General features: G+C 41.8%; 2 protein-coding genes and 1 long non-coding RNA gene across 7 annotated transcripts in view; 2 read left to right on the top strand and 1 right to left on the bottom strand.

Moving 5' to 3' along the window:
- ATF2 (activating transcription factor 2) overlaps window positions 1-11494 on the top strand; it is a 38298-nt gene extending 26804 nt beyond the window's left edge. For all 4 annotated transcript variants that reach the window (XM_081839785.1, XM_081839783.1, XM_081839782.1 and 1 more), the window contains 4 exons: window positions 1198-1347; window positions 2259-2465; window positions 4680-4785; window positions 8614-11494. In XM_081839785.1, coding sequence (XP_081695911.1) covers window positions 1198-1347; window positions 2259-2465; window positions 4680-4785; window positions 8614-8840 — 690 coding nt within the window. In that variant the 3' untranslated portion in view covers window positions 8841-11494. The remainder of the gene's footprint in view (window positions 1-1197; window positions 1348-2258; window positions 2466-4679; window positions 4786-8613) is intronic.
- Window positions 4792-26426, bottom strand: LOC309335688. Its single transcript, XR_014153636.1, has 3 exons — window positions 26304-26426; window positions 13300-13477; window positions 4792-7329 (listed from the first exon to the last, which is right to left on the bottom strand). It is a non-coding gene; the product is annotated as an uncharacterized lncRNA (long non-coding RNA).
- The window catches only part of CHN1 (chimerin 1), a 106519-nt gene continuing 105547 nt past the window's right edge, over window positions 25874-26845 (top strand). Inside the window, exon 1 of one of the 2 annotated variants that reach the window (XM_081840369.1) lies at window positions 25874-26311. In XM_081840369.1, the coding sequence (XP_081696495.1) occupies window positions 26231-26311 (81 nt within the window). In that variant the 5' untranslated portion in view covers window positions 25874-26230. The remainder of the gene's footprint in view (window positions 26312-26845) is intronic. The other variant, XM_081840370.1, reaches the window with a different exon arrangement.

The raw sequence follows: 26845 nt of genomic DNA on the forward strand, positions 1-26845 counted from the left end.
GTTCCAAATATTATCATGTTTATCCAAGCAGAGTCTATGTCTGTAAGCAGTCTGTTTGTAGGTTGCAAGTGTTACCCTATTATCAACCCACTGATTAAAGAACATAATATTTTTAGTGATAATTTTTGATTATTGAACTATGGAACAGATACCTATTGTTATACTCTGGTCCCTTTGATGTTTTTGGTACTTGTATTTGGCCAAAAGCACTGGATCACTTTGGGTAGGGGGTGTACAACTCACATCTGAAGTACCCCTTCTTACTAGCTCAGAAATATACTGATACCTTAATCATATAATAGTATTTTTGCTAACCATTTTAACTCTGTGTTTCATACCCATCATCTTGTTCACATTGTGGATCTATAACTTTCTGGAACTAGAAGAAGTGGTATTAGTCAGTTCTTTGTAAAAGGAAAAAGACATGGGAGGCAAAATGAAGTACAGGCAACTGTTGTTTTAGGCGCGACTGATGTGTGTGGAGTTGCGCACATGTGCACAGCATTGAACCTGGAAGTGACTCAGAAACGTCATAAAAGACAATCACCGAAAGGGTGGGGTGGAGGTGGAGGCAGAACAGGTGCAGAATGGGGTGTTTCAGTTGAACACAATTTCACACAGGCGTGCAGTGACATTGAATGCAAATCCTGTACAGTGGTACCTCGGTTTCAGAACAGCCCTGTTTACGAACTATTCAGTATAAGAAGTCAGTGAAACTGGAAGTAGTGTTCCGGTTAATGAACTTTACCTCAGTCTACGAACGGAAGCCGAATGGTGGAAAGACACCGGCGGCAGGAGGCCTCATTAGGGAAAGCGCGCCTCGGTTTAAGAACGGTTTCGGTTTAAGAACGGACTTCTAGAACAGATTAAGTTCGTAAACCAAGGTACCACTGTATATGCTTAGAATGAAAGTAGTTGGTTGTTTCCAGTGCTGTGCGAGTGGATGTGCACTTGCATAAGGGAAGTTTCCTCCCTTCTCATGGCAGCACCCTGCACCCTCCCAAAAGCCTCTCTGGAATTTTGGGGGTCTTCATGAGAGGTATGGAATGGTGCTGCAGCAGCAGGAGGAGGAGAATCTCCAAAAATTGGGCATGAGCAGCTTTCACAGGCAACTCTTAAGCTAGTGAACAGCTGAGTAAGTTGACTATTGCGGCCTGCAATCATTCATCATGGAAAAATTCATTTTTTGTCTTTCAGAGATTAAAAGCTGCCTTAACCCAGCAGCACTCTCAGGTCACAAATGGAGATACTGCAAAGGGACAAGCAAGTGGATTGGTTAGAACTCAGTCAGAGGAAGCACGGCCACAGTCACTGCAGCAGCCTGCTACATCTACTACTGAAACACCGGTAAGAAGCCTTGCTTCTGGTGCTGTTTGCTACCAAGTAAACACCCCATGTTACTTCCTGACAGACTCATAGCTTAATGTTATGTGAAAACCAGCAATCTTGGCTTACAACAAACAAGGCAGCTTCATAACCCATGGTTTGTAGTTGACTGTACGCCGGCTCCCTTGGCCAATAAAGCGAGATGAGTCAGTCATGACTGGACCTAATGGTCAGGGGTCCCTTTACCTTTATTCTTTGTTCAGGCTCACTGAGGCTCATTCACCAAATCATGGCTTAGCATTGCATATGAACCAGCCCTATATTTAAGTGCTTGAACTCTTACACAAAATATTTCTTAATCCTAGAATTTCCTCTTTTTAAATACAAAAAAGAGAGAAACTCACTGAATTATATGGCTTACCTTAAAGTGAGGGTGGATAACTCATTTCATTCAGCTCTACTCTGCCTCTATAATAGTATATTCTGTGTTGTGTCCAGTGGTTGTGTAAGTATAAGATAGTTCACACAACCAATCTATCATTTCTCTTCCCCTCTGCATCCCTGAAAAGCTTCTCCAGAGGGGGAGCCTAGTGAATATTGTGGATTTTTAATAATTTTTTTACAGGGTAGCAGTGGGGTTGGGAGAATGGCTCACATTTGGGTAGGGTAATCTTTCATGAGTTGGAACTTTAGTTCTGTATTGCCAACCTGTGTGTGATATGTCTGCTATAGTCAACATGTCAACAGTGCATTTTGTTTTTACTTTGAAACTCTTTAAAGATTGCATGTGTTCAATTTATATTCTGCGCTAAATGAGACCATTATAGTCAATGCTGTGTGATATATTAGAGGAATGTGAATTTCTGTCCAAAGTCTAAGCTTGAACTAAAAGTTTTGTGGCAGTGAACTCTGGCATTCCTTGCTTCTTGCAGGCTTCTCCAGCACAGCTTGCACCACAAACGCCAAATACAGGGGGTCGACGACGAAGGGCAGCAAATGAAGATCCTGATGAGAAAAGGCGGAAATTCCTAGAGCGAAATAGGGCAGCAGCATCAAGGTGTAGACAAAAAAGAAAAGTTTGGGTGCAGTCTTTGGAGAAGAAAGCTGAAGACTTGAGTTCGTTAAATGGTCAATTACAGGTACTTCCTTCTGCTTGTTTGCAATTTTAAAACAATAATCTGATAATAATGTAATACAATAATTAAGGGCAATAGGTGAAATTCAACGCTATGCCAATACAGTGGTACCTCGGGTTACATACGCTTTAGGTTACATACGCTTCAGGTTACAGACTCCGCTAACCCAGAAATATTACCTTGGGTTAAGAACTTTGCTTCAGGATGAGAACAGAAATCGTGCAGCAGCAGCGCAACAGCAGCAGGAGGCCCCATTAGCTAAAGGGGTGCTTCAGGTTAAGAACAGTTTCAGGTTAAGAACAGACCTCCACAACGAATTAAGTTCTTAACCCGAGGTACCACTGTATAATTGTTCTACTTGCCAGAAAGGATGATCTCCTTTTGATTTTTGGGTAGGGGAGGAAAGGAATCTTTTGTTGGCTTCCACTATCAAAGTTGGTTAGTTGAATCCATTTAACAGGTCCAGAGCAAACAGTGTAATTTTAGGTTTGCCCAAATGATGTGTGAGTGCCGGCACATGGCAGGGTAGTGGGGGGACATCATAGGGTGGAGTGCTGGGAACTGAACTCCATCGCCCCATAATATTTCATCTTTCCCTCCCCATAAGTGTCTCTGGAGCTCCATTTCTTTTACCTTCTCCCCAAAAAGAGATGGGGAAAGGGTGCTAGCTCTGAATATCTGGAACTTTTCCCAATGAGGTGCACATAGGGTGAGGTGAGGTTACAAGTGGCCATCGGCCATTGCATATAATGCAAGCCTGCTTTGAGAGGCATGGTGGGCGTGAGCTGCTTGTACCCATTTCACAGTATAGATATGCTCCAGCAAAGTTTCCAGAGCCAGTCAGGTGTATCTACCCATGCATTATTTAAAAAACCTCAAAGACAACCTTAAGATTGAAGGTCAAAGATTTTTGCCTTCTTGGCTAATCCTTCACTTTACGTAATTTAAAATGTTTCTGTTTGTGACAGGAGAGGTATAATGGAATATGAAGTAGAAACAAATGAGAGAACAGTGTAGCGTAAGTGCAGGAGGCCTGTGTGTATGTTTGGCAAGGCTGGCGGTAGCTAATAAGAAGATACACAAAAACATCTGGAGGGCACCAGATTGGGGGAGACTGGCCTAGAATAAATGTTACCTCATCTATGTTTTCATTTGCATTAAAAGACAATGGACATTTCTGTATGGATTTTTCCTACTTAAACATATTTTTATAAGCATAGACTGAAACACACACACATGGCAGAGTCTCAAGGGTTAATCTCTTTCATGTAAAGCAGAGGTGTTTTTTATAGTCTGCCAGCAACAAAACTAGCAAAGGTGAAGAACAGAATGATTTGTAAAGAAAATTGAATGGCAAATAAATTACTTAAACTATTCATTATCTGAAAATATTAATCCCGTATTCCAAAATGATTCATCATTTGATAAAGCAGGCACAGCTGGGTAGTAATAACCCATGATGGCTTAAGTTGAATATGTGTTTTGATACGTTTGGCCTTCCACAGCATGTTAGCCGTGAAAAAGTGCTGGTTCTCATTCTAGTTTTGTCAATTTTACAAAATAAACGAGCTGGGGAATACTGTTTGAATCATATGAATATGAAATATAAAAATATTACTGTAAGGCGAGGCTCACTTTCAGAGTTTAGATAAAGTGGGCTCAATCTTTGGCTCTTCTTGCTGGACTTGTTTTAGCTACAGCCGAAGAATCCCCAGCTTCTGCCTCAGCAGAATGAGGTCAGACGAATAATTGATACTTGTATTGTTTGCATAGCGACATTTAAAAATATTGGGAGATAAATGGAACTATGTCCAGTATATTTTAAATTCCCCACTTCCTTACCGTATGTCACATTAGAATTCTCCATTCAATTATCTGTAATGGCAAAAAAAATTAGTCAGTGCCACTAACTTCCCTTAAAATGTGATGCACAACGTTTTGATATCTATATCAGACTGCATATAGAAGCAAGAGATCAAAAGGAGTTGAATGTAATAGACCAAATGTAAAGCAACTCCCAATATTTTCTTTGAATGTACAAAACAAACAAGCTGCTTAGCCAAAACTGCTGCAGTTCACAGATAAACCGTTGTGTTAATGTGCCCAGAAAGTGTGTGCTGTGTCTTGTATTTGTCTTTACGAAGGCTTGTAAATCTCAGTTTGAAATGTATGTAACTTGATCCTGGTAAAGTATATAACTTTTTTCTTCTTCTTTAGAGTGAAGTCACCCTGCTGAGAAATGAAGTGGCGCAGCTGAAACAGCTTCTTCTAGCTCATAAAGATTGCCCTGTAACAGCCATGCAGAAGAAGTCTGGCTATCATAGTGAGTAATGTTCCATTACCTATATAGCTTTAGGCTGTACCAGTGAAATACTGCCAAAGCAAACAGAGATAACATTACAACTGAGAAGTGATGTTCAAATACTTCACTTTAAATATAACAATTCCTACAAGGCTGTTGCAAGATAAATGCAATGATATATTGAATCTTCTTCTGGATTCTTACAATTTTTTTAAAAGTATTCAGTTACAGCATGGTATGTATTAATATTTAGAGACTGTATGCAGTTTAATAGTATTCAATTACTTTTTTTTAATAAAAAAATAAAATTAGTTATTTCACAGGTCATAGCTGTGAGATAGAATCTCTTTATGTTGTTTACTGGTCTTTCCACCAGAAATAAAATGAATTAAATGTTTACCATAATTTTATTCGGGGAAGGAAGAATGAGCTTTAATGCTTATGGTAAAAGTAAAATTGATAAAATGTTGGAAAAATGTTCTTAATGTTTTTACTTTTTCAGCATTTCAAAGGTTAATTGTGTGTTTCTTTCTTTTCTTTTTGGATATAATACCCAGCGCTAGAACCAGCTGCTGCTGTAGAATAAATGGCCAATTTTGTCCATTGTACACAAATTTGTAACAAATAACTGAGCTGGGAATGCATTAGGCAACATTCATAATATATAACCCACAGCTTTCATTTTTATGATTTAGTGATATTTCAGTATATTTGTAAATGTGAAGATTGTTTCTGCCATATGTAGCCACTTCATTTTAATTTGCCAGTGTCAGTAATTTAGGAGAATAAAAGAACATTTTGTATTGCATGCGAACAGTTCCTCAGGTGCTTGCGATAAAACTTAATGGCCACCATCTTTACTTGTAGTCATTGTAAGCAGTTTCATCAGAATGGGCAATATTTTTTAATTTAAGAGATTCCGGAGATTTAGCAACACTCTGTGGCTGTATATATTTAGAACTCTGATTTTGTCAGTTTTGAGCTTATAAATCTCGGTCCTTTTGATCTCCAGTCATTTGACAGGATGGAAAGTGGCATCTTGGAGCAAATTGAAACCGTGCAGAAATATGTTTTGAATTTATATTAACAATGATTGTTGCAGGGATGAGGCCATTATGGTTCCCATCTGAGAAAACAACATTATTCCATATAGAAGCAGCTATAGGATTACATTATGCATGCATAGTTTGCTGAATGTGCTTAGGTGTCTTGAATGCTGATATTATGAAAGAGAACTATCTGGTTGTACATTTAGCTTGCAAGTTTAAAGTACTAACACAGAGAGAAAGTGCATACTCCAAAATTTGAGCTATTGTTGCAAACTCATTTGCAGTGTGTGTTGTCACTGTTGGCGGATATTGGATTATGGTCTGCAGGAATAACTATACATAATTGTTCATTGTAAATATGCAATAAGATGGATTGGATGGAATCAGATTTATAGGGCAGGGTTCACCTATAGAGCCCCATCACTGGAAGAAGCCCAGTGGAAGGACTTCCACTAGCTCAGTGGGGCTTTCCCTCAAAATTGGCTGGGGGGGTGTCAGAAGATAACCCATGTTGAGGGGGAGGCAGGATTGTTCCATCTGGCATGCTGATATGGTTGCACAAATGGAACATTTGCTTGACCTTGAATTCCATTCTGTAGTCTGTATAGCCTAGCATATTCTTAATAAGGTGCCTCAGCTACATTATGAAAATACTGAAAACAAGGGATACAACTCACTGAAGCCTTGAAGAAAGCAAGAGGGATAGTAGAAGCAACTTCCCAGGGGGCTACCACCAGCCCTTCTTTATTTTATTAAATTTGTATACTACCCTTCACTGAAAATCACAGGGCAGTTCACAACATAAAAACACAAAATAAGAACTCAAAATGCACCATGAAACAAAAGCTTCTTCCTTATGTTGTGCTAGGCAGTGTTCGCATCTTCCTCAGGCTCCATCTTAGATGCTTAGAATAAACAAATCATAAACTCTGTAATAATTGTTACAGCATTTATGACCTTTTGCAGGTCCTTAACTGGCAAGTTCACGCACATTAAAGGTGAAAGTGCAGTACTAAATAGCTTCCCTTGAAAAAGGCTACATCCGTAACTGACATGTTGTAATCCTTAACTGTGATGACGTTTCAGGAGATTCCCTCAGAGAAGATCCTAGTGTACTGGAAGCATTTATTAGACAAGTCTGAATTAGCGATTCTTCAGTGCAAAAGCCAGCTATTTGGGAAAGGACTTACAGTAATTAATTGCTGTGGGTCTCAAGTCCCTGTGAGCAGAACTCTGCTTGCGAGATGCTCCCATTAGGGGAAGTGGGGTGCAGAAATGAGAATTCGCCCTGCAATTTTTAGTGTCCCCTCCCCCCACAAAAAAGGAGTAGTTTTAGAGAGTTGGGAGAGGTAGTGCTTGGGGCTGCAAATTGCCTCTTCACCAACCCACTGCCTTGTCAGTGTCATCCTTCAATGGAAGCAACTCAGGATCCAATGCTATGTTTGAGGTAATGTCCTCAGAAACGCTTGTCGAGACTTCATTTGCTTTTGTTCAATGGTCTTGATAACATAGGTGCCTGCAGATACAAAAAACAGCAAACAGCTGTGTCAGAATGTAGAATTTACCTATACTATAAAATTATGTTATTAAATGTACAACATTATTTTCTCCATCATGGCCACTTTATAGGGTTGATGAAAATTAAAATCCTCTTAAGTTGATTGATGTGTCCATCTGTGATGTGGAAAAGTTTCCACTTTTGTTTTATGTTTTACAAAAATGTTCCACTTTGTTTCATAAAATTAATTACAGTGGTACCTCGCAAGACGAATGCCTCGTAAGACGAAAAACTCGCAAAACGAAAGAGTTTTTCGTTTTTTGAGTTGCTTCGCAAGATGGATTTCCCTATGGGCTTGCTTCACAAGACGAAAACGTCTTGCAAGTTTGTTTCCTTTGTCTTGCAAGTTTGTTTCCTTTTTCTTAAAACCGTGCATTCACTTCGAGGAGCAACTCATAGCACGCGGTGTGGTAGCCTTTTTTGAGGTTTTTGAAGACTTTGGTGATTTTTGAAGCTTTTCCAAAGTCCGTGCTTCGCAAGACGAAAAAATCGCAAGACGAAAAAACTCGCGGAACGAATTAATTTCGTCTTGCGAGGCACCACTGTAATAATGTAATGGATGATTACAATACATGTTACATTGGACAACTAGAATGGTTGCAGTGCTGGTTCAATCAAAAGTCAGAGTTATATTTAACTTTTTTCAGTTGTTTTCCAGGAAAACGTACATTTATGCACACAGCTCTTCAAGTATGCTAAAATTCTTATGTTAAGTTGTCAGTGCCTTCCTTTTTTCCCCTTAAAATCTAAATAACAGAAGGGAACTGCATGCTCTTGAGCTGTCACATCTTAAAATATTTAGGTATTCCAGTAAAAGTTTCCCAAAGTTTTTGAATTTGTTAAAACATAACTTTAAAATAAGTGCAGGTAGGTAGCCGTGTTGGTCTGATGCAGTTGAAATAAATAAAAAAATTATCTAGTAGCACCTTAGAGATGAACTAAGTTTGTTCTGGGTATAAGCTTTTGTGTATCTGAAGCTTCAGATGGTATCTGAAGAAGTGTGCATGGACCCGAAAGCTTATACCCAGAACAAACTTGGTTGGTCTCTAAGGTGCTACTGGACAATTTTTTTTATTTATTTAAAATAAGTGTACTTTTTCCTAATCCAATATTTCAGTCCCACTGCTTTGGCTATCGTCAAAATCCTTCAGGTATTTATACAGCATATGGAACTAGCATCTCATATTCTAATTACACATTTCAATAACGAGGACATGGAAATGTTTTTGTTTTCTTTTTCAGCTACAGATAAAGATGATAGTTCCGAAGACATTTCCGTGCCAAGTAGTCCTCACACAGAAGCTATTCAGCATAGTTCGGTCAGCACTTCCAATGGTGTAAGCTCAACCTCCAAGGCAGAAGCAGTGGCTACATCGGTTCTCACCCAGATGGCAGACCAGAGTACAGAGCCAGTGCTTTCGCAGATTGTAATGGCTCCTCCGTCTCAGTCGCAGCCTTCAGGAAGTTGATTAAAAACTTGCGTTGTTTTTAGATACTCCTTAGCAACTTCAAAGGGAAACCAAGGAAAGCAGCCTTCATTTAGGAGAAATCTGTAGCTTAAAAATGATTCATCTGTAAAATTCAAACTTGAATTTGGCTTTGAAAGTTGGCGAACAGGAATGGCACAGCGGGTTGTAGTCTCTTAACAGACACCAAGTTCATTTTCCTTTCCTAATTAGGATTGCTAGTTATTTTCAGTGCTCGTCATGTAAAGTGTCGGTACAGTTTAAATGTACTTACTACTTTAATTTGGTGGTATTCCAAGCAGTCACGTAAAATGCTCACCCCAAAAAACTGTGATAGTAATCTTGTAATATTTTATACCAAAGTTCTGCATAGAATCCTATTGACTTCGTAAACTCTACAAGATCATTAAAGCACTAGGCAAGAGAAAAAGACAGGGACAGGAAATTTGCTTTTAGTCTTTTTTGCCTTTATATTGTTTTGCACATTATGAGAGGGGGGAAAAACTTTGGGAGAATATGTTTGATTATATTGTGTAGCATTTTCTTTGGCTTTTTAACTGTTTGGGTATTTTTAAAGAATTTTGTTTAACAGGGCCAGTACAGTATATGGAATACAGTACTTTTTATGCACATATGTAATCTTGATCAGGGTCATTACTAGCTAGATTTTCTTTTTTAAAATAGATGTCAGCTTAGCTAGCACTTCCATTTTATAAAATCAGGAGCTTTTCTTCTGCTGCAAAAACAAAAACCTGCAGCTATACCCTCTTCCTAAACAGCCAAGAACAACAGAAAGATTCTGAACAGGGTTGTGAAAGATGGAATACTTTTTCAAAGCTCACTTGATATTTTGTGGTTTCTTGAGTCTTAAAGAGGAGCTTATTCATACTGCAAGATAGTATGGGTGCCAGGAAAGCTTGAAATTCCCTCATCAAACTACTCAAGACTTTTTTTTTGTTATTGTATTGTATTTGCAAGGTAACTTGTACTTTATTCTTGTGTAAGCACTGTCATCTTTTAGTAGCAAAATTTTGATACTTTTCTTGTGGGGAGAAAAAAAAATCAATATTTACCGTACCGTGGAAACAATGTAATTATAGTGTGACGTGTGTATGTGTGTATGAATGAGACAGCGAGAGAATGGTTCCGTAGTTACGCCGGCAATCTGTGCTTGAATGTTTAAAGATGCCTTCAGTGTGATGCTGGCTTGGTAGGTGATTGCAGTTTTTGAAATGTTATTTACCGTGTGAATTTGGATAACTAACATTCCATTATGTAGTTTGTTTCTGATAAGATGATTGTAGGTACACTTTTTCTCATTATCCAATCATCTGCAGGATATTGAGTTTTTTAATGTGCCATTATCTATTTTAATTCTGTACTCATGTTAAAAATATATAATATTTTACGATTAAGTTGTAAAAGTGCAAAAAGAAAAAAAAAATAGGTATGTGCTTTCATACCGGAAAAACTTTGCATAACAGCAGAGAAAAACTATACAGTAGCAGCATCTGGCAGTAAAAAAAGAATTCCATTATGTATATAACAAACATTTAATGCATTTATTGTGGGTTTGTGTAACTCATATGTTCTATGCTCTGTTTTAACCTAGGGTGCCATCAAACTATGAAACATTCAGTTTAAATCATTGGATTTTAATTGGTGGTAATGGCAGAGAGCAACTCTTAATTTGTATGATTTACAACCAAACTAGAATGGAAGCTGAACGAAGTCCTAAAATTATGTATATATCATTTCAGTGCTTTAAGTCTGAAAATAAGAATTTAAATATTTTGTGTATTAAAAATGTAAGGAAACAAGGTGGGGTTTTTTTTGCGTAGTTTGCAAAAAGTGCTCCAGACACCTTCATTTTATCAGTTTTTAAAGGGTTAATTTCAGAAACAAGCTTTAATTTTATTTTATTTTTAACCCACAAGTATAGTGACGAAGTCTCCAACACAAACTGTGAATTCTATAAAAAAAATCCTCTCTGGAGGATTCAGCTCTAGTCACACTGGGATGGAGATGTGAATTCAGTTGAAAGCAATGCAGTGCAGGTATATGACGTTTGTATGTGTGCCTGATGCATACTCATGGTTTGCAATTCCACAAGTTCATATACACGTAGAAGCCTGCTTCCACACTTACTCTTCCTATGGATTGGGGTGGAGAGTGTCTGGATTGGATGAACAAAGTGGTTATATTTCCTCCACTAAATCTAGGCATAATCTGCCAGGCACTGCTCTGCTACCCACCTTCATTTCTGCTCCTAAGCAGGCCACTGAAATAAATGGTGTTCATGCATTAGCAGTGCCTGACGTTGTATAATACAGTCCTATTTTTAAACCTTATTTAATATAAAGTTTTTTGTTGGTTTTTTTAGTAATAAAGCTGTTGCTGTTGTAAAGTAAATCTAAATATGTGCAAGGAGAGATGTAAATGATTCTAATGAAGGGATTAGTTAAAATCCTGTGTTCAGCAAACAAGAGAACAGTTGTATAACCATAGATTCCGTTTTAAAATGTATGTCACACTACTTCTGTACTTTGCATTCGAGATCCTTGCATTTGACATGTTTCACAAACTGTACTGTTTTTCTTCAATGTGCAGTTTGCATGAGTAAGTCATCAGAGAATAAAATCTATCTTTAAATTGTATCTACCTCATTGCAATTCTAACTTCTGAAAGGCCAAGATGGCACCAGATTTCTTTTCTGCTGGAATGGTTTCTGCCACGTCTATAGAACTGAAACGCTTGCCCTGATGGCCTTAGCATAACATTGAAATCTTCCCTCAATATTTTTTTTAATGTTCAAGCTGTTTTGAGCAACTTCTTAGTGTGAAAAGTGGGGACTGAAGAGAGCCTGGACATCTTTCTTTTACAGTTTTACTTTCTCTTGCAATGGAAAATAGGTTTGTCATTTGAGCTCCTTGTGGAATGCTTGTTCTTAAATGGGATGCAATACCAAAGACCAACAACGTAGTGTGTGTCTATAGACCCGGAGCAATTGCATGGCTTACATGTCTACTTGTGAGAAACTAGTCAATCTGTGAAACTAGTATTAGCAGCTGAGGTTGGGGTACACTCTCGGAGGCCAGAGGTTATACGGTTGTCTTTTTGAGCCTTCTAGTCGCTGGAAACAACACTGGTCTCTAGTTCCTTGATCTTTAGATCCTTGTTCCTGATTCTAGATCCCTTGCCTTACTGTGTTATATCTTTTCTGAACTCCCTGTGAGATTGACCTTCAACTGTTGCCGGTTCTTGTTGTCAGCATCGCCCTTGAGCCAGTGCCACCAACTGGGCTCATCCACTTCAGCCCGACTGGGCTAGGCGAGCTGGGTAGCACTTCCAGAGACCACCTTCTGCACAGGAACAGGTCAAAGTGCTGTGGACTCACAGCTTAGTGTTGTGAGCACCGGATTCACTCCCACAAGAAGACAGTCGTCGCACAGCAGAGTCTAGCAGAGCATAAACGACTCGGAGAGCAGCTCTGTAGAATATCTTCTTTATTCTATCTACAACTATAATACACAACTATATACAGAGCTATATGAGGTCTAAGCAAAATGAATGCTGAACCGCACTGAGTGCCTGCAGCTGCTCCTAGCAGCAACCTTATCTATACACACGATCTCTAACACTCAGTCTCTCTCTCTCCGACTGACTGACTGACTGACTGACTGACTGATGTTAGGCTGGAGCGGAATATGTAGAGAGCAGAACACCGCCCCTCCTCTCTGGAAAGTCACCAGACTCATCAGCAGATTCTTGGATATGGGAGGGGTGAAATCTCCTCACTTGTTTCTGGATCATGTTTGGACCAAGACTGATTCTCCATGCTTGAACTTGCCTTTCCTCAGCTGCACTGCACCTTCAACCCATGTTGGCGAGTCCTTGGATGAAAGGGGACTGAGACCCTAATCCTGAGGGCATGTGCACCCCATTCCCCCAAAGATCAGACTTTTTGCTATAAGGAAAAAGACAGGAAAACACATTAGAAAGGGTGAGACAACACTTGTTTGACACAATGTTGTCTAGCTCCCCGCAAACAAATCAGAATGATGGCTCATAAGCAGGTCTTCTGGGAGCAATCCTTGTCTAGCTATTGGGGTTGCATGTTCTAGAGGTAGAACATTTTTTGTAGGTGAATTGAGTTCCACAGTTGCATAAAGCTGTTCTTGCCACTACCAGGTCATCGAGCAACGAAGTGATCCATGTGTGCATCCTCTGATTTATAACAAAGAGGAGGGTGTTTTGATTTCTTTGCCATAGCTTTTATTGTCCCATTCGATTAACAAACTGAGCAACCGTGCTGAAGGGCTAATTATTTTTGTGGAAAAAGTAGATAATGTGGCTAAATGAAGAACAGATGCTGTGTATTTGTCATTGAATGATAGAAACATTTGTTAGCTGCACTCATTGGCTCAGAATTTAAAAAGTTGGCAAGCTATGTACTACTTACCCATGTGTTGAAAATCAAGCACGATAATTTATCGGGCAGGCTCAGGAGGACATTCTGAATTATTGGGAATGTTGTCCCCTTGTCAGGGACAACAGACTGTAGCAACAAGCAGTGACTTTCTCCTTGCCTGCCTTTGTGGAGATGGGAGATCTCAGCTTGAGCACTACTTGACCAGTTACTAATGACAGAGAGAACACAATAGCAAGAATTGACTATTAGGCAAAAGGGTTCTTCCTCTCCCATCCCTACTCCAAAAAAGACAAGCAAGAAGCCAGAGATTAGCTTGCCTAAACACTCAACTTCTGCTAGTGGCTACAGGCTTGGAGACATGCTCCAACATATGCCAGAAACACTGAACTGGTATGATACCCATTATGATCACATGTGTGCCAATCTGGTATATATTCTATTTCCCTACTGGCATGATGGCCCCTCAAAACCCTGTATGCAGGACTTCCTTTTATCTGATTTGAAACATCTTTGGATGAGCTTTCCTGTCACACAGTCTTCTCCAGTCTAGTGCTTTCTAGTGTTCTGGACTCCCATCATTCCCAGCCCATAAGGCCAATGATCAGGGATGCTGGGAGTTGTACAAAACATCTGTCCCAAGAGGAGTGCTTGGATGCATCTGGAGTTTTCCTTGAGATCCAAACTAGAAAAGCCTAGGAAGAGTGAAAGCACCATGTTGCCACATTGTGATGGTGGCTTTTGAACAATCTCCAGCCAATGCAGGAGTAATAGGTGCACACCCTGTTATATTAAAATCTTGCCCCCAACCCAAGTTAAAAAACTTAATTTGCAAGTTACCAGCTTGGGGAGTTGCTGGGCAGTTCCAAAAACAGATGTCTGGGTTGTATCTCTCCCCGTATATGGCTATTCATTTGACTATGCTTATCACATCAACCATCTGAATTGACAACCAGCTGGATGTAAGGGCTCCAATGACCGTAATTGTGTCCAAGTATCCAACAATAACCTGGCTGCATTCCCCTTCTCGGAATCCAAACTGTTTCTGTTAGGTCCTGGATCCCTTCTGCATTACACCCAATGAAGAGAAGGCCACGTGTCTTCTAAAGAAAGATAATGAAACAGCTAAGTGGAGCCATTTTTCCAGAGTCAAAGACTCCAGTCTAACCATTCTAGTCGAGATGGTTTTAGAAAACAAAGTACTGTAATCCCCTCAATTAAATCATAGAGCAGTGGCAGGAAAAGTTTTATTAACAATTTTATGTCAGGGAAGTTCCCTGCACCATACTTGGGAAGGAGTACTTTCTAGCATTCAGTGTCTACGTGGAAGAGAGCAACATCAGATCATTAGATTCTACAGAATGCAAGAAATGGTTATGGTTACCTGAGTTTTGTTTGCTTCCAGATCTGTATTCTCACAAGCCTCAGGCTCCTTCAGGGCACCACCTTCAGATTTGGGCTACAGAAACAGCTCTATACTTAGAGCAGTGATGGCCAAACTTGGCCCTCCAGCTGTTTTGGGACTACAACTCCCATCATCCCTAGCTAACAGGACCAGTGGTCGGGGATGATGGGAATTGTAGTCCCAAAACAGCTGGAGGGCCAAGTTTGGCCATCCCTGACTTAGAGGATTGTATTCAACTAAATTCTACTCAGCATCAACCTGTTGAAATCAAGGAGCTTCAGTTAATCATGTCCATTGGTTTCACCAGGTCTATTCTTTAACTTAGTTGGATACAGCCTTGTACAGATTTTATTGTTCTCCTGACAATTCCAAATAGAAAAGTGGGAAACCAGAGATGACAAGAAGTTACAATGTCAGCAGTGAAGAAGTGAGATGTCTTACCTCCATACACCTGACTGAGGTCTCCATCAGATGTGTTTCCACATACCTATTAAGATATATCACTGGAGGTTCCTACAATGTTATACAGAGCCATCTGAACTGACTTCAGCGTCCTGGAACTCTTCAAAAAATTCTCAAGCCAATGGAGGCAAGGTGAGCTTTTTCATGAGTTGTTGAATTGCTACCTCTTTAAAGATGAACAGGCCTACTTGTTCATGCAGTCAGTCACGACTGGACCTAATGGTCAGAGGTCCCTTTACCTTTACTTTAGGTGGCATATTATTATTATTATTATTATTATTATTATTATTATTAATCAAAGGGCAGCTGAATTGTCACAGACTTCACTTCTTGTATTTCATTACCAGTAGTAACTCTATTCAGACACAAGTCCAACACAGGAAGTGGCACTACACTGAGCATGCTCATCCTTGACACTGAATGGGCCAAATGGCCCCCTCCCCTTGCTTTTCTGCATACAGTGGTACCTCGGGTTAAGAACTTAATTTGTTCCGGAGGTCCATTCTTAACCTGAAACTGTTCTTAACCTGAAGCACCACTTTAGCTAATGGGGCCTCCTGCTGCCGCCGCGCCGCCACAGCGCAATTTCTGTTCTCATCCTGAAGCAAAGTTCTTAACCCTAGGTACTATTTCTGGGTTAGCGGAGTCTATAACCTGAAGCGTCTGTAACCCAAGGTACCACAGTATAGCTGGAGCATTTGGAGCAAAGGCTTTCTCCTCGCAGATGTTCCCACTGTGCGCAAAGATACTGAGGGAAAAGTTACATGCAGGGACAAGGGTAGGGCTGCTCTGCTCACATGTTGGGCTTATTGTGCCAGAATAGGGCTACAGTTGCCCTAGCATGTCTATATCAATACCGGTAGTGGGCCAAGAAACCTTTGCCTTTATTCTGGGCCAGCCCTACCATGAGGCAGCTGCCTCAGGCACCAGATGCTGAGGTGGGGGAAGTGACCAGAACTAGGAGCACCACATGGCCTGTCCTATAGCCTGCTGCCTTCCAGGGCAGTGGAAGACACAGCCCTTTCGCCAGTATTGGAGTACCAGTCCAATGGTCCCCTGTACAGTGGTACCTTGGTTTTTGAACAGCTTAGTTTCCAAACAATTTTAATTTTTATCATCTACAATAGTGTCTTATTTTATAGTACAGAACATTGATTATTGCTTTCATTTTGTGGATCAATGGTCTTGTTAGATAGTTAAAAAAGAAGAAGTCTAAACTCAATTTTCTCCTCTTAGGCAAAGACCACAAGACGACCTGGATGGTCGCCAGATTCTGCACACAGATTTGCAGGCGCAGGCCACCCCCTGAAACAAATAAGTTTGTTAGGAAAACAGTTGAAGTCGGCCTCCAGGGTGTCAGGGCCAATTTGTATGGTAGCTCAACTTTTTAGGTCTTTATGTGTATATGTGCTTATCTTAGATTTTAATCTTTAAGCTGTTATTGTACACTGCTTTACTTGTATATTTTATTCTTGTGAAAGCTGCTGTCCCAGTTGTGCTTTTTGAGCTGGTCTTTGACCATAATAAATGATGATGATGATGATGATGATAGTAAAATTCATGTTAAATTGCTGTTTTAGGGGTTGCTTTTAAAAGTCTGGAATGGATTAATCCATTTTGCATTACTTTCTATGGGAAAGTGTGCCTTAGTTTTGGAACGCTTTGGTTTGGGAACGGACTTCCGGAACGGATTAAGTTTGAGAACCAAGGTTCCACTGTATGTGCACTTGGAGGAAGAGTATCATTTTGTCCTTTGCCTCAGGCAGTGAAATGTCTTGAGCCGGCCTTGCCTTTACTCATACCCAACAAAGAGCACTTGCCAACAGATTTGATTCTAATTCATTGGTTTGACACTGGAGTCATCCTCTGAATTTCTTCCATTACGGAATGAGAACTTTTAGAGAGTCTCTCTCTCTCTCTCTCTCTCTCTCTCTCTCTCTCTCTCTCTCTCTCTCGATACACACACACACACACACACACACACACACACACCACTACCTTTCTGCCCTTTTATTATTATTATTCTTAAATTTTTTATACCACCCTTCATCCGTAGATCTCAGTGGAAGCAATGTGACCAAAAACTATGTGAAACAGAAGTCAGATAACTTGAAGAACAGACACTGCCACATCAGTTAAATCAGTCAACTAGATAACCTCCCTTAAATAACTCTATTCTTCTCTAGCAGTCGTTTTCTTTCTTTCAAAACCCTAGTTTTCTACTGTTCCATCATACTTTGAAATAAAGCACCATCTAGTGGCGAGTGAAAATAATGTTGGGAAAATACTTTTGAAACGTAAGGCATTTCCCCTGATTGACATTATTAACCTTTATTCAGAGATCTGGAAAAAAAAGTAAACGCAGTTGTTACAAGGCAAAGACATTTTTGTAAACAGTGCAAACATTTCCATAGCCTGAAGTGTGAGCAAGCTGGTTAAAAGATTTTTAAACAGCATGGGGAACAAGATGGTACCACAGCACAACTCTCAGACAATCACTCAATTTTATTCTTTGAAACTGACTCTGGAGATAGGATCAGAACCACTATAAAATAGTGTTCTCCAATACCCATTGGGATAGCAATACTCATTGGGATAGCATTGTCAATGGTATCAAAAGCTTCTGAGAGATCAAGAATAACACGGTCACACACTTTCCCGCTTCCTTCTCCTGATAAAGGTCACCAGTCAGGATGACCAAGTCTGATTCAGTCCCATAACGAGGCCTGAATCCAGATTGAAATTGGTCAGGACAATTTGCTTCATCCAAGAGTACTTGCAATTGTTACACCACAACCCTCTTAATCGCCTTCCCTAAAAAGCAGGTTATTTGTTCCTGGGTAGTGGTTGTCACAGTGGCGCTATGGGTTAAACCACAGAGCCTAGGACTTGCTGATCAGAAGGTCGGCAGTTCAAATCCCCGTGATGGGGTGAGCTCCCATTGCTTAGTCCCTGCTCCTGCCAACCTAGCACTTCAAAAGCACAAAGTGCAAGTAGATAAATACCTCCGGCGGGAAGGTAAACAGCATTTCCGTGCACTGCTCTGGTTCACCAGAAGCGGCTTAGTCATGCTGGCCACATGACCCGGAAGCTGTACGCCGGATCCCTTGGCCAATAAAGCGCCGCAACCCCAGAGTCGGTCACGACTGGACCTAATGGTCAGGGCTCCCTTTACCTTTACCTTTAGTGGTTGTCACAGGCTAATTAGTTGAGGGTGGGCTTTCCAAGACTTCCCAGAGAGAATGAGTGTTAAACCACTCTGGGAATTGTCATTCTGTGAGGGAAATAGGGTTCCCCTAACAACTCTCAGCAGTCCTAACAAACTACAATTCCCAGGATTCTTCGGAAAAAGGCATTACTGTTTACAGTGGTATGATACTATTTTCAGTGTATCGCAAGGATGGGGCCTCAGTCTGAACTGGAACTGGACCAAACATTTAGATTTGCCTTCTTACCCATGGGTCTGGTGTTCTGACCTGGCCCTTCTACAGTGTTGCAGAATGAAATAAGAACTGCCATTTGCTCCTTACTGATTTTAATAAAATTGTTGCTGTTATATCTTAAGGTATAGCAGGTGCATGAATTCATCTATAATTGCTGAAATACAGTTGCACCTTGGTTGAAGGACGCCTTGCAAGTCGAACGTTTTGGCTCCCGAACACCGCAAACCTGGAAGTGAGTGTTTTGTTTTGCAAACGTTCTTTGGAACCCAAACGTCCGACGCGGGTTCCATGGCTTCCAGTTGGCTGCAGGAGCTTCCGAAAAGTTTTTGGTTTCCGAAAGTTTTGGAAGTCGGACTGACTTCCAGAATGGATTCCGTTCGATTTCTGAGGTACCACTGTAATTACTTTTCATGTGTGGGTATTCCCATATTCTAGATTTCTGGAACCTTGAGGTAAGCAGCACAGAATGTAATGTTCATTGTGAAGCCGTAACAGATTTCTATAACAACGAGAATTGTTGGTTCTGGAAGATACAAAACTGAGCTAGATAGGCCTTTGATCTTAATGGGCAAGTGGTTTCAATACATGCGGTCACTGAGGCAGTATCCCAAATTCTTCATCGGCTTCATTTAACCTTCTCAAACGATCATGTAATGTTGTCCTAAATGGACCTGACAGAGCAAGAGAATGGCTGTGGTTACAATTCTCCATGGAATCTAAGAATGAAACTTTAATTATCAAGCAGTCCTAGTGTATTAATTGCAAATTGCTCTCAATTCAGGTCAAAACAAATAGTACATTCTTCTCTTCTAATTTTTTTTTTTTTTACTTACGCCCCTCAATGTGTTGTTTTGCATATTTTCAAATCACTTGCACCCTTCTCATTTGGGAGACTATTTCGGTAACGTTTCCCCCGTGCTATTTTTCAGTTCATTGAAAGAACCGAAAATGCTATATATACATATGTGTTATGGGATTTATATGTCATCTTTCAACATCCTTTTTTTATATAAACGACAATAAATACCAATACAAGCAGTGGTACGGATAGGTGATCTTAGTCTCTTGGCTTAATGGTCTTAAGAGGGCTTCCTCTTTAGATTACTTCCTTTACCTAAAAAACATGGTAAGCCAGCCCTGTTGTGATTGGGGGAGTTCCTGCTGCTTCCCTGGACTTCTGCTCCAAAGTGCAGCCATTATTATTACTATTATTATTATTATTATTATACCCCGCTCATCTGGTTGGGATTTTCCAGTCACTCTAGCTGGCTTACAGAATATATAAAAGATAATAAAGCATCGAACATTAAAAACTTCCCAATACAGGGCTGCCTTCAGATGTCTTCTAAAAGAAGAAGAAGAAGAAGAGTTTGGATTTGATATCCCGCTTTATCACTACCCGAAGGAGTCTCAAAGCGGCTAACATTCTCCTTTCCCTTCCTCCCCCACAACAAACACTCTGTGAGGTGAGTGGGGCTGAGAAACTTCAGAGAAGTGTGACTGGCCCAAGGTCACCCAGCAGCTGCAGGTGGAGGAGCGGGGAAGCGAACCCGGTTCACCAGATTACGAGTCTACCGCTCTTAACCACAACACCACACTGGCTCCTTGACACTGAAGGGAGCGCGCTCCACAGGGAGGGCGCCACTACAGAGAACCTTGCTTCTCGCAGTGAGGGAACCGCCAGCGGAAGATGGCATCGCTGAATACAAAATTGTTGTGATCATGGATCCAACTCCTTATTATAGTCCTATAACACCCTCATTTTACTGCATACCCAAGAACCACAACTGATGTTTTGAGGGAAATCCATGTTTAGATAGGGAGCTGGAGCCAAGAGCAGCAGACATGAAAGGATGTGTTTGTTAAGACAGAGATATGTATTCACATTAAACTGCAGATCTGCCTGCCTGGGCAACACTGCACACGTGGAAATGGATCTGAAAATAATGTTCTCTAACTTGCATGACTTACATTTGTTGCCCATGTGAAGTGGGGTGCTGCATTTCTGTGTACTGAAGGTGGTTCATCTACAGTGGTACCTCAGGTTAAGTACTTAATTCGTTCCGGAGGTCCGTTCTTAACCTGAAACTGTTCTTAACCTGAAGCACCACTTTAGCTAATGGGGTCTCCTGCTGCCGCTGTGCCTGAAGCACTATTTCTGGGTTAGTGGAGTCTGTAACCTGATGCGTATGTAACATGAAGCGCATGTAACCTGAGGTACCACTGTATTACTTTCTGAGTATCTAAGATGTTTTCTGAGGCTTTCATAGAGGGTCATGTCAACAAAACAGCTATTTTGAATATAAAACACCCTGCCCAAGCACTTGAGACAATCACTGTATTGGAGCAAGTAACTCAGGGCCCAATCCTGATTTGATATATGTAGAAATATATAATTAGTTTGAATACCATCAGTGCTTTTTTTCCTTGGAGGACGCAGGGCTACACATACCCCTAAACATTTTGTGAATCTAACAGGAGAAGAAACTAAAAAAAATTACAAATGTTAGTTTCTTCTCTAGCACGGTGAATCGTCAGTTCCGTTGCTACCCCCAATGTCGGCTTCCTTTCCTTTCCCGGTGTTTCCTGAGTCTCAGACGGAAGCAAGCGTTTAATGTGTGAAGCAGTGTGGAATGTGGATGTATGGTGTTTTACTGATGAAATCTCATGCCAACGTGGAAGTTACTGTGAGTTGTCAGCTGTGTAATATGACGTAATGAATGTTCTTTGTACTTTTGTCCATTTACTGTATTTATTTTTCCCGATTTGAACAACAAAATGGTGATTTTCTTGAGTCAGAATGACAGTACCCATTGAATATTATATTACTCAGTATAACAATCAAAGTATAAACTATTACACAGAGTTAAGCATATCAAGTACTTTATTACAACTAATTTTTATTAAGTGTTCAGAACATAGAATCTAAGACAATGAAAATGGCAAAAAATGTGATTTAAGCAATGTGTAGTAACAGAGGGGAGTGGGGGAATGTTCTGTTCAGGCCATGATCCTTGCTGTAAGAATCTTGATTGTTCCAATACATATGTCTTTCATATCTTCCTCCTGGGGGTATGCTTTTTCTCAAATCACTGCTTGTAGGGGGAAGGGGCAATTGCAGACCCTCCAAGTGTCATTATTTCCCAGGGACAGTCCTGGATTTACAGAAGCTGTCCCGGTTTTAGATTTGATCCTGGAATGTCCTGCTTTTCCTTAGGACGTCCCTATTTTCATCAGAGAAATGTTGGAAGGAATGGAGTTGTGTGACCCCCGAGCCAAGGAGATAAGTAACTATACAACCTTTAGAAGACATTTGACGGCAGCCCTATATAGGTAAGTTTTGTAACATTTAATGTTTTATTATGTTTTTATATATGTTGGAAGCCCCCAAACTGGCTGGGGCAACCCAGTCAGATGCGTAGGATATAAATAATAAAGTTGTTGTTGTTGTTGTTGAACAGGAAGTCCCTATTTTCATCGGAGAAATTTTGGAGGGTGTGCAATTGCCTCTGTCCCCTGTTGGGAGCCACACCTGTATCATTGTGTAGGGGACAGTCACATCTGCCTGTGGTGCAGCAGAGCCAACCTAAGGTAGCTTACAATTTCAGGACAGCTTTATTTGCTTAAAATCCACAGAGACTTCTTGCAAATTTAGTCACGTTAGAGAGAGAGAGAGAGAGCGCGCGCGCGCACGCGCATCTGGGCATTAAAACCTAGATAGGCCAGCTGAAGTCCTCGTCTGAATGACAGAATACTATGTAACGGAATTGTAGAAAATCTTGACAATCTCTTGACATTTCCGTGTGCATGTTTCTGGTTTTCAGGAGAATTTATGAACATAGCCTTCAGGGTGCCGATTATGCTTGCTGTGATTTAGGGAAGCGTTTGGGGCACAGCTGAAGAGGAAAAGTAAATTAGGGCAAACGCAGTGGTTTCTTTTCAGCAGGTTCAACCACCCTCCTTTCCCACCCCCAGCAGCTGATAAAATGCAGGCATACCTCAGAGATATTGTGGGTTCGGTTCCAAACCACCGCAATAAAGCGAATATCGCAATAAAGCAAGTCACATGCACAAAATTGTTTCCCAGTGTATATAAAAGTTATGTTTACACTATACTGTAGTCTATTAAGCCAGGGCCCCTTGGCTGCAGGAGCGGCAGGGGGAGAATCTGGCTCCAGCCCTAGCCAGCTCCACTCCTTTGGCCAGAAAGACAGTGGCAGCGGGGGGCTTCTTTCCCCTGGAAGCAGTGGGGTTGCCTGCAGCTGCACCCACATCCTAGCAAGGAACAATGTCTGTGAAGTGCAATAAAATGAGGTATGCCTGTAATGACTAATCAGGTTTCTCTAAGGAGATCCCATTAAAGATATAACTATGGCATAACCGTATGCAAAACTCATTTCCAAGTCTGGAATGTGCAACAACAAGATCAACCAGTTTCGGACAGCACTCTACAGGAAATGCACAAATGACTCTGCTGGGGTCTACAGTGCTCTTTCTACACTTCTAATTTCCCTTCCTAGAGTATCTCCACCCAGACTGACCTCCCTTGGTATGAAACCAAGGAAAGAATTAGCAAAGTTCTCCTCCAGTTTAGTGCCAAATTGTTTACACCACAGATGAGGAACCTTTGGCCCTTCAGAGGTTGTTGGACCCGGGTTACACAGTGTTAGTAACTCAGGTATATAATCTAGGCGCTAAATGGCTCCCTAAACCATGTTACAGTCGCCAAAACAGAATGTCTAGTTGCCATTTCTGGCCCAGACGGCTTGAAAGTATTGTTTTTCAAATGATGGACTGACTGTGATTGGCTATCAGTTAAACATCTGGCTAGTACAGATGACAACCTTAAACTAGGTTAAGACTTTTGAGAACTTAAAAAAGGAAATTCACTTGATCCAGGGAGAGTTCACATATATATTATCCTATTCTGACCTCTTATTCGTAAACACATAAGAATATTCTGCACAACTGTGGGCAGGGCAGCTTGATTGCACCATTTTGAAAGAAGGCAAGATTCCTCATTTGCATGTCAAAGATCAGGAATTCCGTGTGTGTTCCCCCCCCCCCCCAAGAGCTGCCAGGTCAAAAATTCAAAGCCCCAAAGAGTTCACCCTAAGAAAGTTCAGAAACTTCATCCTGTTCAGAATTTGGTGGTCAGGTTGCTCACCGGGGCAAGATGGTTTGAGCATATTGCACCAATCCTCACCCTATTGCACTCGCTGGCAATTAGTTTCTGGGGCCAAATCAAAGTGTGGGTTCTGACCTATAAAGCTCAGGACTGCAATATCTAAAGGATCACCTGTCCTCTCCCTACCCCCTACGTAGACTAGGGCTGCCATACGTCTGAGGGGAATTTCCGAAAGGTGGTGCTTTTTGGTTTTCCTTTTTTTAAAAAAAAGATCACATTTGAGGTTTTCCTTTAAAAAGCTCAACAATCTTTCGGGAGGTTCTGGTTTTTACTTTTTGAAATATAGCAACCCTAAACCCTGCAATCATCATCTTCTTCATGTGCCGCCTGGAGAGTGGCAACTTGAGAACAGGCCTTTTCTGCAGTGGCTCCCCATTTGCAGAATACTTACCTGCCGCCTTCACTACATATCTTTTGACAGCAGGCAACGCTTTTGAATTATGGTGCTGGAGGAGACTCTTGAGAGTCCCATGGACTGCAAGAAGATCAAACCTATCCATTCTGAAGGAAATCAGCCCTGAGTCCTCACTGGAAGGACAGATCGTGAAGCTGAGGCTCCAGTACTTTGGCCACCTCGTGAGAAGAGAAGACTCCCTGGAAAAGACCCTGATTTGGGGAAAGATAGAGGGCACAAGGAGAAGGGGACGGCAGAGGACAAGATGGTTGGACAGTGTTCTCGAAGCTACTAGCATGAGTTTGACCAAACTGCGGGAAGCAGTGGAAGACAGAAGTGCCTGGCGTGCTCTTGTGCATGGGGTCACGAAGAGTCGGACACAACTAAACGACTAAACAACAACAACAACAACAACAACAAACGTTCAACCAGGCCTTTGACAGCGCCATAGCTACAGGGAAGCTAGCTGGGTTGTTGTTTTTTTGTGCCCCGGGTGAAGCCTCCAGAAGGGTGCTGTTATGTACTGGGTTGAATAGGATCCAAAATGCAGCAGTCTGATTGGTCCTAGAACAATAGGATCCAAAATGCAGCAGTCTGATTGGTCCTAGAACAATAGGATCCAAAATGCAGCAGTCTGATTGGTACTAGAACAATGCAGCAGTATGATTGGTCCGCAGGAGCCACCCAATCCAGCTCCAGGTGGAAGTGAATCCACAACCTGATTGGCCTACAGGAGAATCCTTGAATTAGCCAATGAAGTGCAGCCTATTGTGTAAATAATGTATATAAAGCAGATATTTTGGGGGAACTCTCGTTCCTCCTCACCACTATGAGCTGAGTAAAGAACATGAAATCCACTCTCGATTCCGAGTATATTTCAGGTGCCATTGAGGTTCCCAGCCTGCATATGCAGATGTTTGTGGGTGGGTGTTAAACTGGGTCTTTGACCTGGGTAAAATAACGCCTAGTTTCGCCCCTGCCTTTTGGCTGATAAACATTCCATGGTTTCTTTAAATATGGGATGAGGTGGGGCAATCAATTTGTTTTTGTTTGATTATGTATTTTGTATTCTTGTTTTTCATTTTTTCCTGTTGCAGAATGCCTTAGGATCTTCGGATGAAGAGCGGCGTACAAATTTATTAAATGATAATAATGTAGAGCTGTTTGTTTTTAGCAGCCGTGCTGAGGGTGTAGCCAGGATTCCTTTGGGGGGGGTGAAGAACCTTGGTTAGCTAAGTATTTTTACTTATTTACTTGATTCTTTTGGATGGGGGTGCAGCTGCCCCCTCTGCCTACGCCCCTGACTGAAGCATCCTTTTTTCAGTAGCCCTGGCAAAGCATCCTTGTGGAATGGACCACAGCCGCAGGTGACCTCAGAATTCTCACCTGCGCTCAGAAACAAGGAAACCCGCGCGCGCCCTTTTCCAGGATGCGCTTTTGGAGACGGGGGGGGGGGGTGTCTGCGTATTTATTTGGAGAAGGGGCAGCCCCCCTTTCCTCCACAGCCCTTTCTCAGAGCACCTCCACCCTCATTTCTAGAGGCTTGCTGCTGCTCTGACCCCTTCCTCCCCTGCCCCGTCTTGTCAAGGCCTTGCCTCTCTCGGGGTGGGTGGAGATGGAGGGGCCCAGGGGACGGGAGGTGGCGGCGCGTGAACCTCCCGTTGCCATGGGAACTCACGCCGGGCTCGGCCACGCCGCGGAGGAGGCAGGAGGGAGGGGAAGGAGCTTGGTCATGTGGCGAAACAAGATGGCTCCCGGAGCCTGAAGGGCTGCAGCCTGAGGTGGCCAAAGCGGGCGGCGCGTGCTTCCTTCTGCAAAAGGAGCGAGAGTCCTTTTCCTCGGCGGGGCTCCTTAAGTTGGCCGCCCCACGCCCAACTCTCACCAGCCATTCCTCTCCCAGGGTTGAGAGAGAAATGCATTCCTCTCTGGGGCAAGTGGCTCCTTGGGCAACAAGGCAATAACTTTTTTATTGCAGCCTCGCCGCTCTTTGTGTGTTTGTGTGTGTGTGGTCCCCCCCCCCACCGCCTGCCTTTTGCGCGCGCCGCCGCGGACGGGAGAGCTTGCAGAGCCCAATGTCCAGCCCAGCCCTCCTGAGCAGCCCCGACGTGATCCTGCGACTTGCGGCACCTTCGCAATGGCTCTTACCTTGTTTGGTGAGTAGGATCTCTCGTTCGGCATCCAGCTCCTCTCCACCCCACCCCCTTGTCAGTTAGACAGCATGCAAGAGGGAGTTTGCGTTGCAGGATTTAAGAGGTGTGAGCCCCCTGGTTGCCCCCTCCTCATCTCTCAGTCTCTCTCTCTCTCTGCCTGTGGCATTCCTTATTCACTTAATTCCTGGCTAGAAAAAACAAAGCTGCTCTCTTTCTCCCATTGTCTCCGCTCCAGGCACATCTTATGGGCGTGTGCTTGGCCCCCCTGCCAATTTCGGGGGGTTCGAGTTGATTGGCATCTCGGAGTATTAAGTTCCAGACTTTCCAGATGATCTCTTTTTTAAAAACAAAACAAAACACAAAAAACCACCACCACCACCATCTGTGTGTCCATACAATAACTAGCTTTTGCTGTAGAGTTTGCATTTGAAACAATGGTAAGTGGGGGTCCCTCAAAAGAAGTGTTGAAATCACTTCCCCGCCCCTGTCATCCCTCTGGTTTGCAAGGCACTCAAATATATATGAGTATCTATCTAT

Source organism: Podarcis erhardii (assembly GCF_964252035.2).
Source record: "Podarcis erhardii genome assembly, chromosome: 1".
NCBI lineage: Eukaryota > Metazoa > Chordata > Lepidosauria > Squamata > Lacertidae > Podarcis > Podarcis erhardii.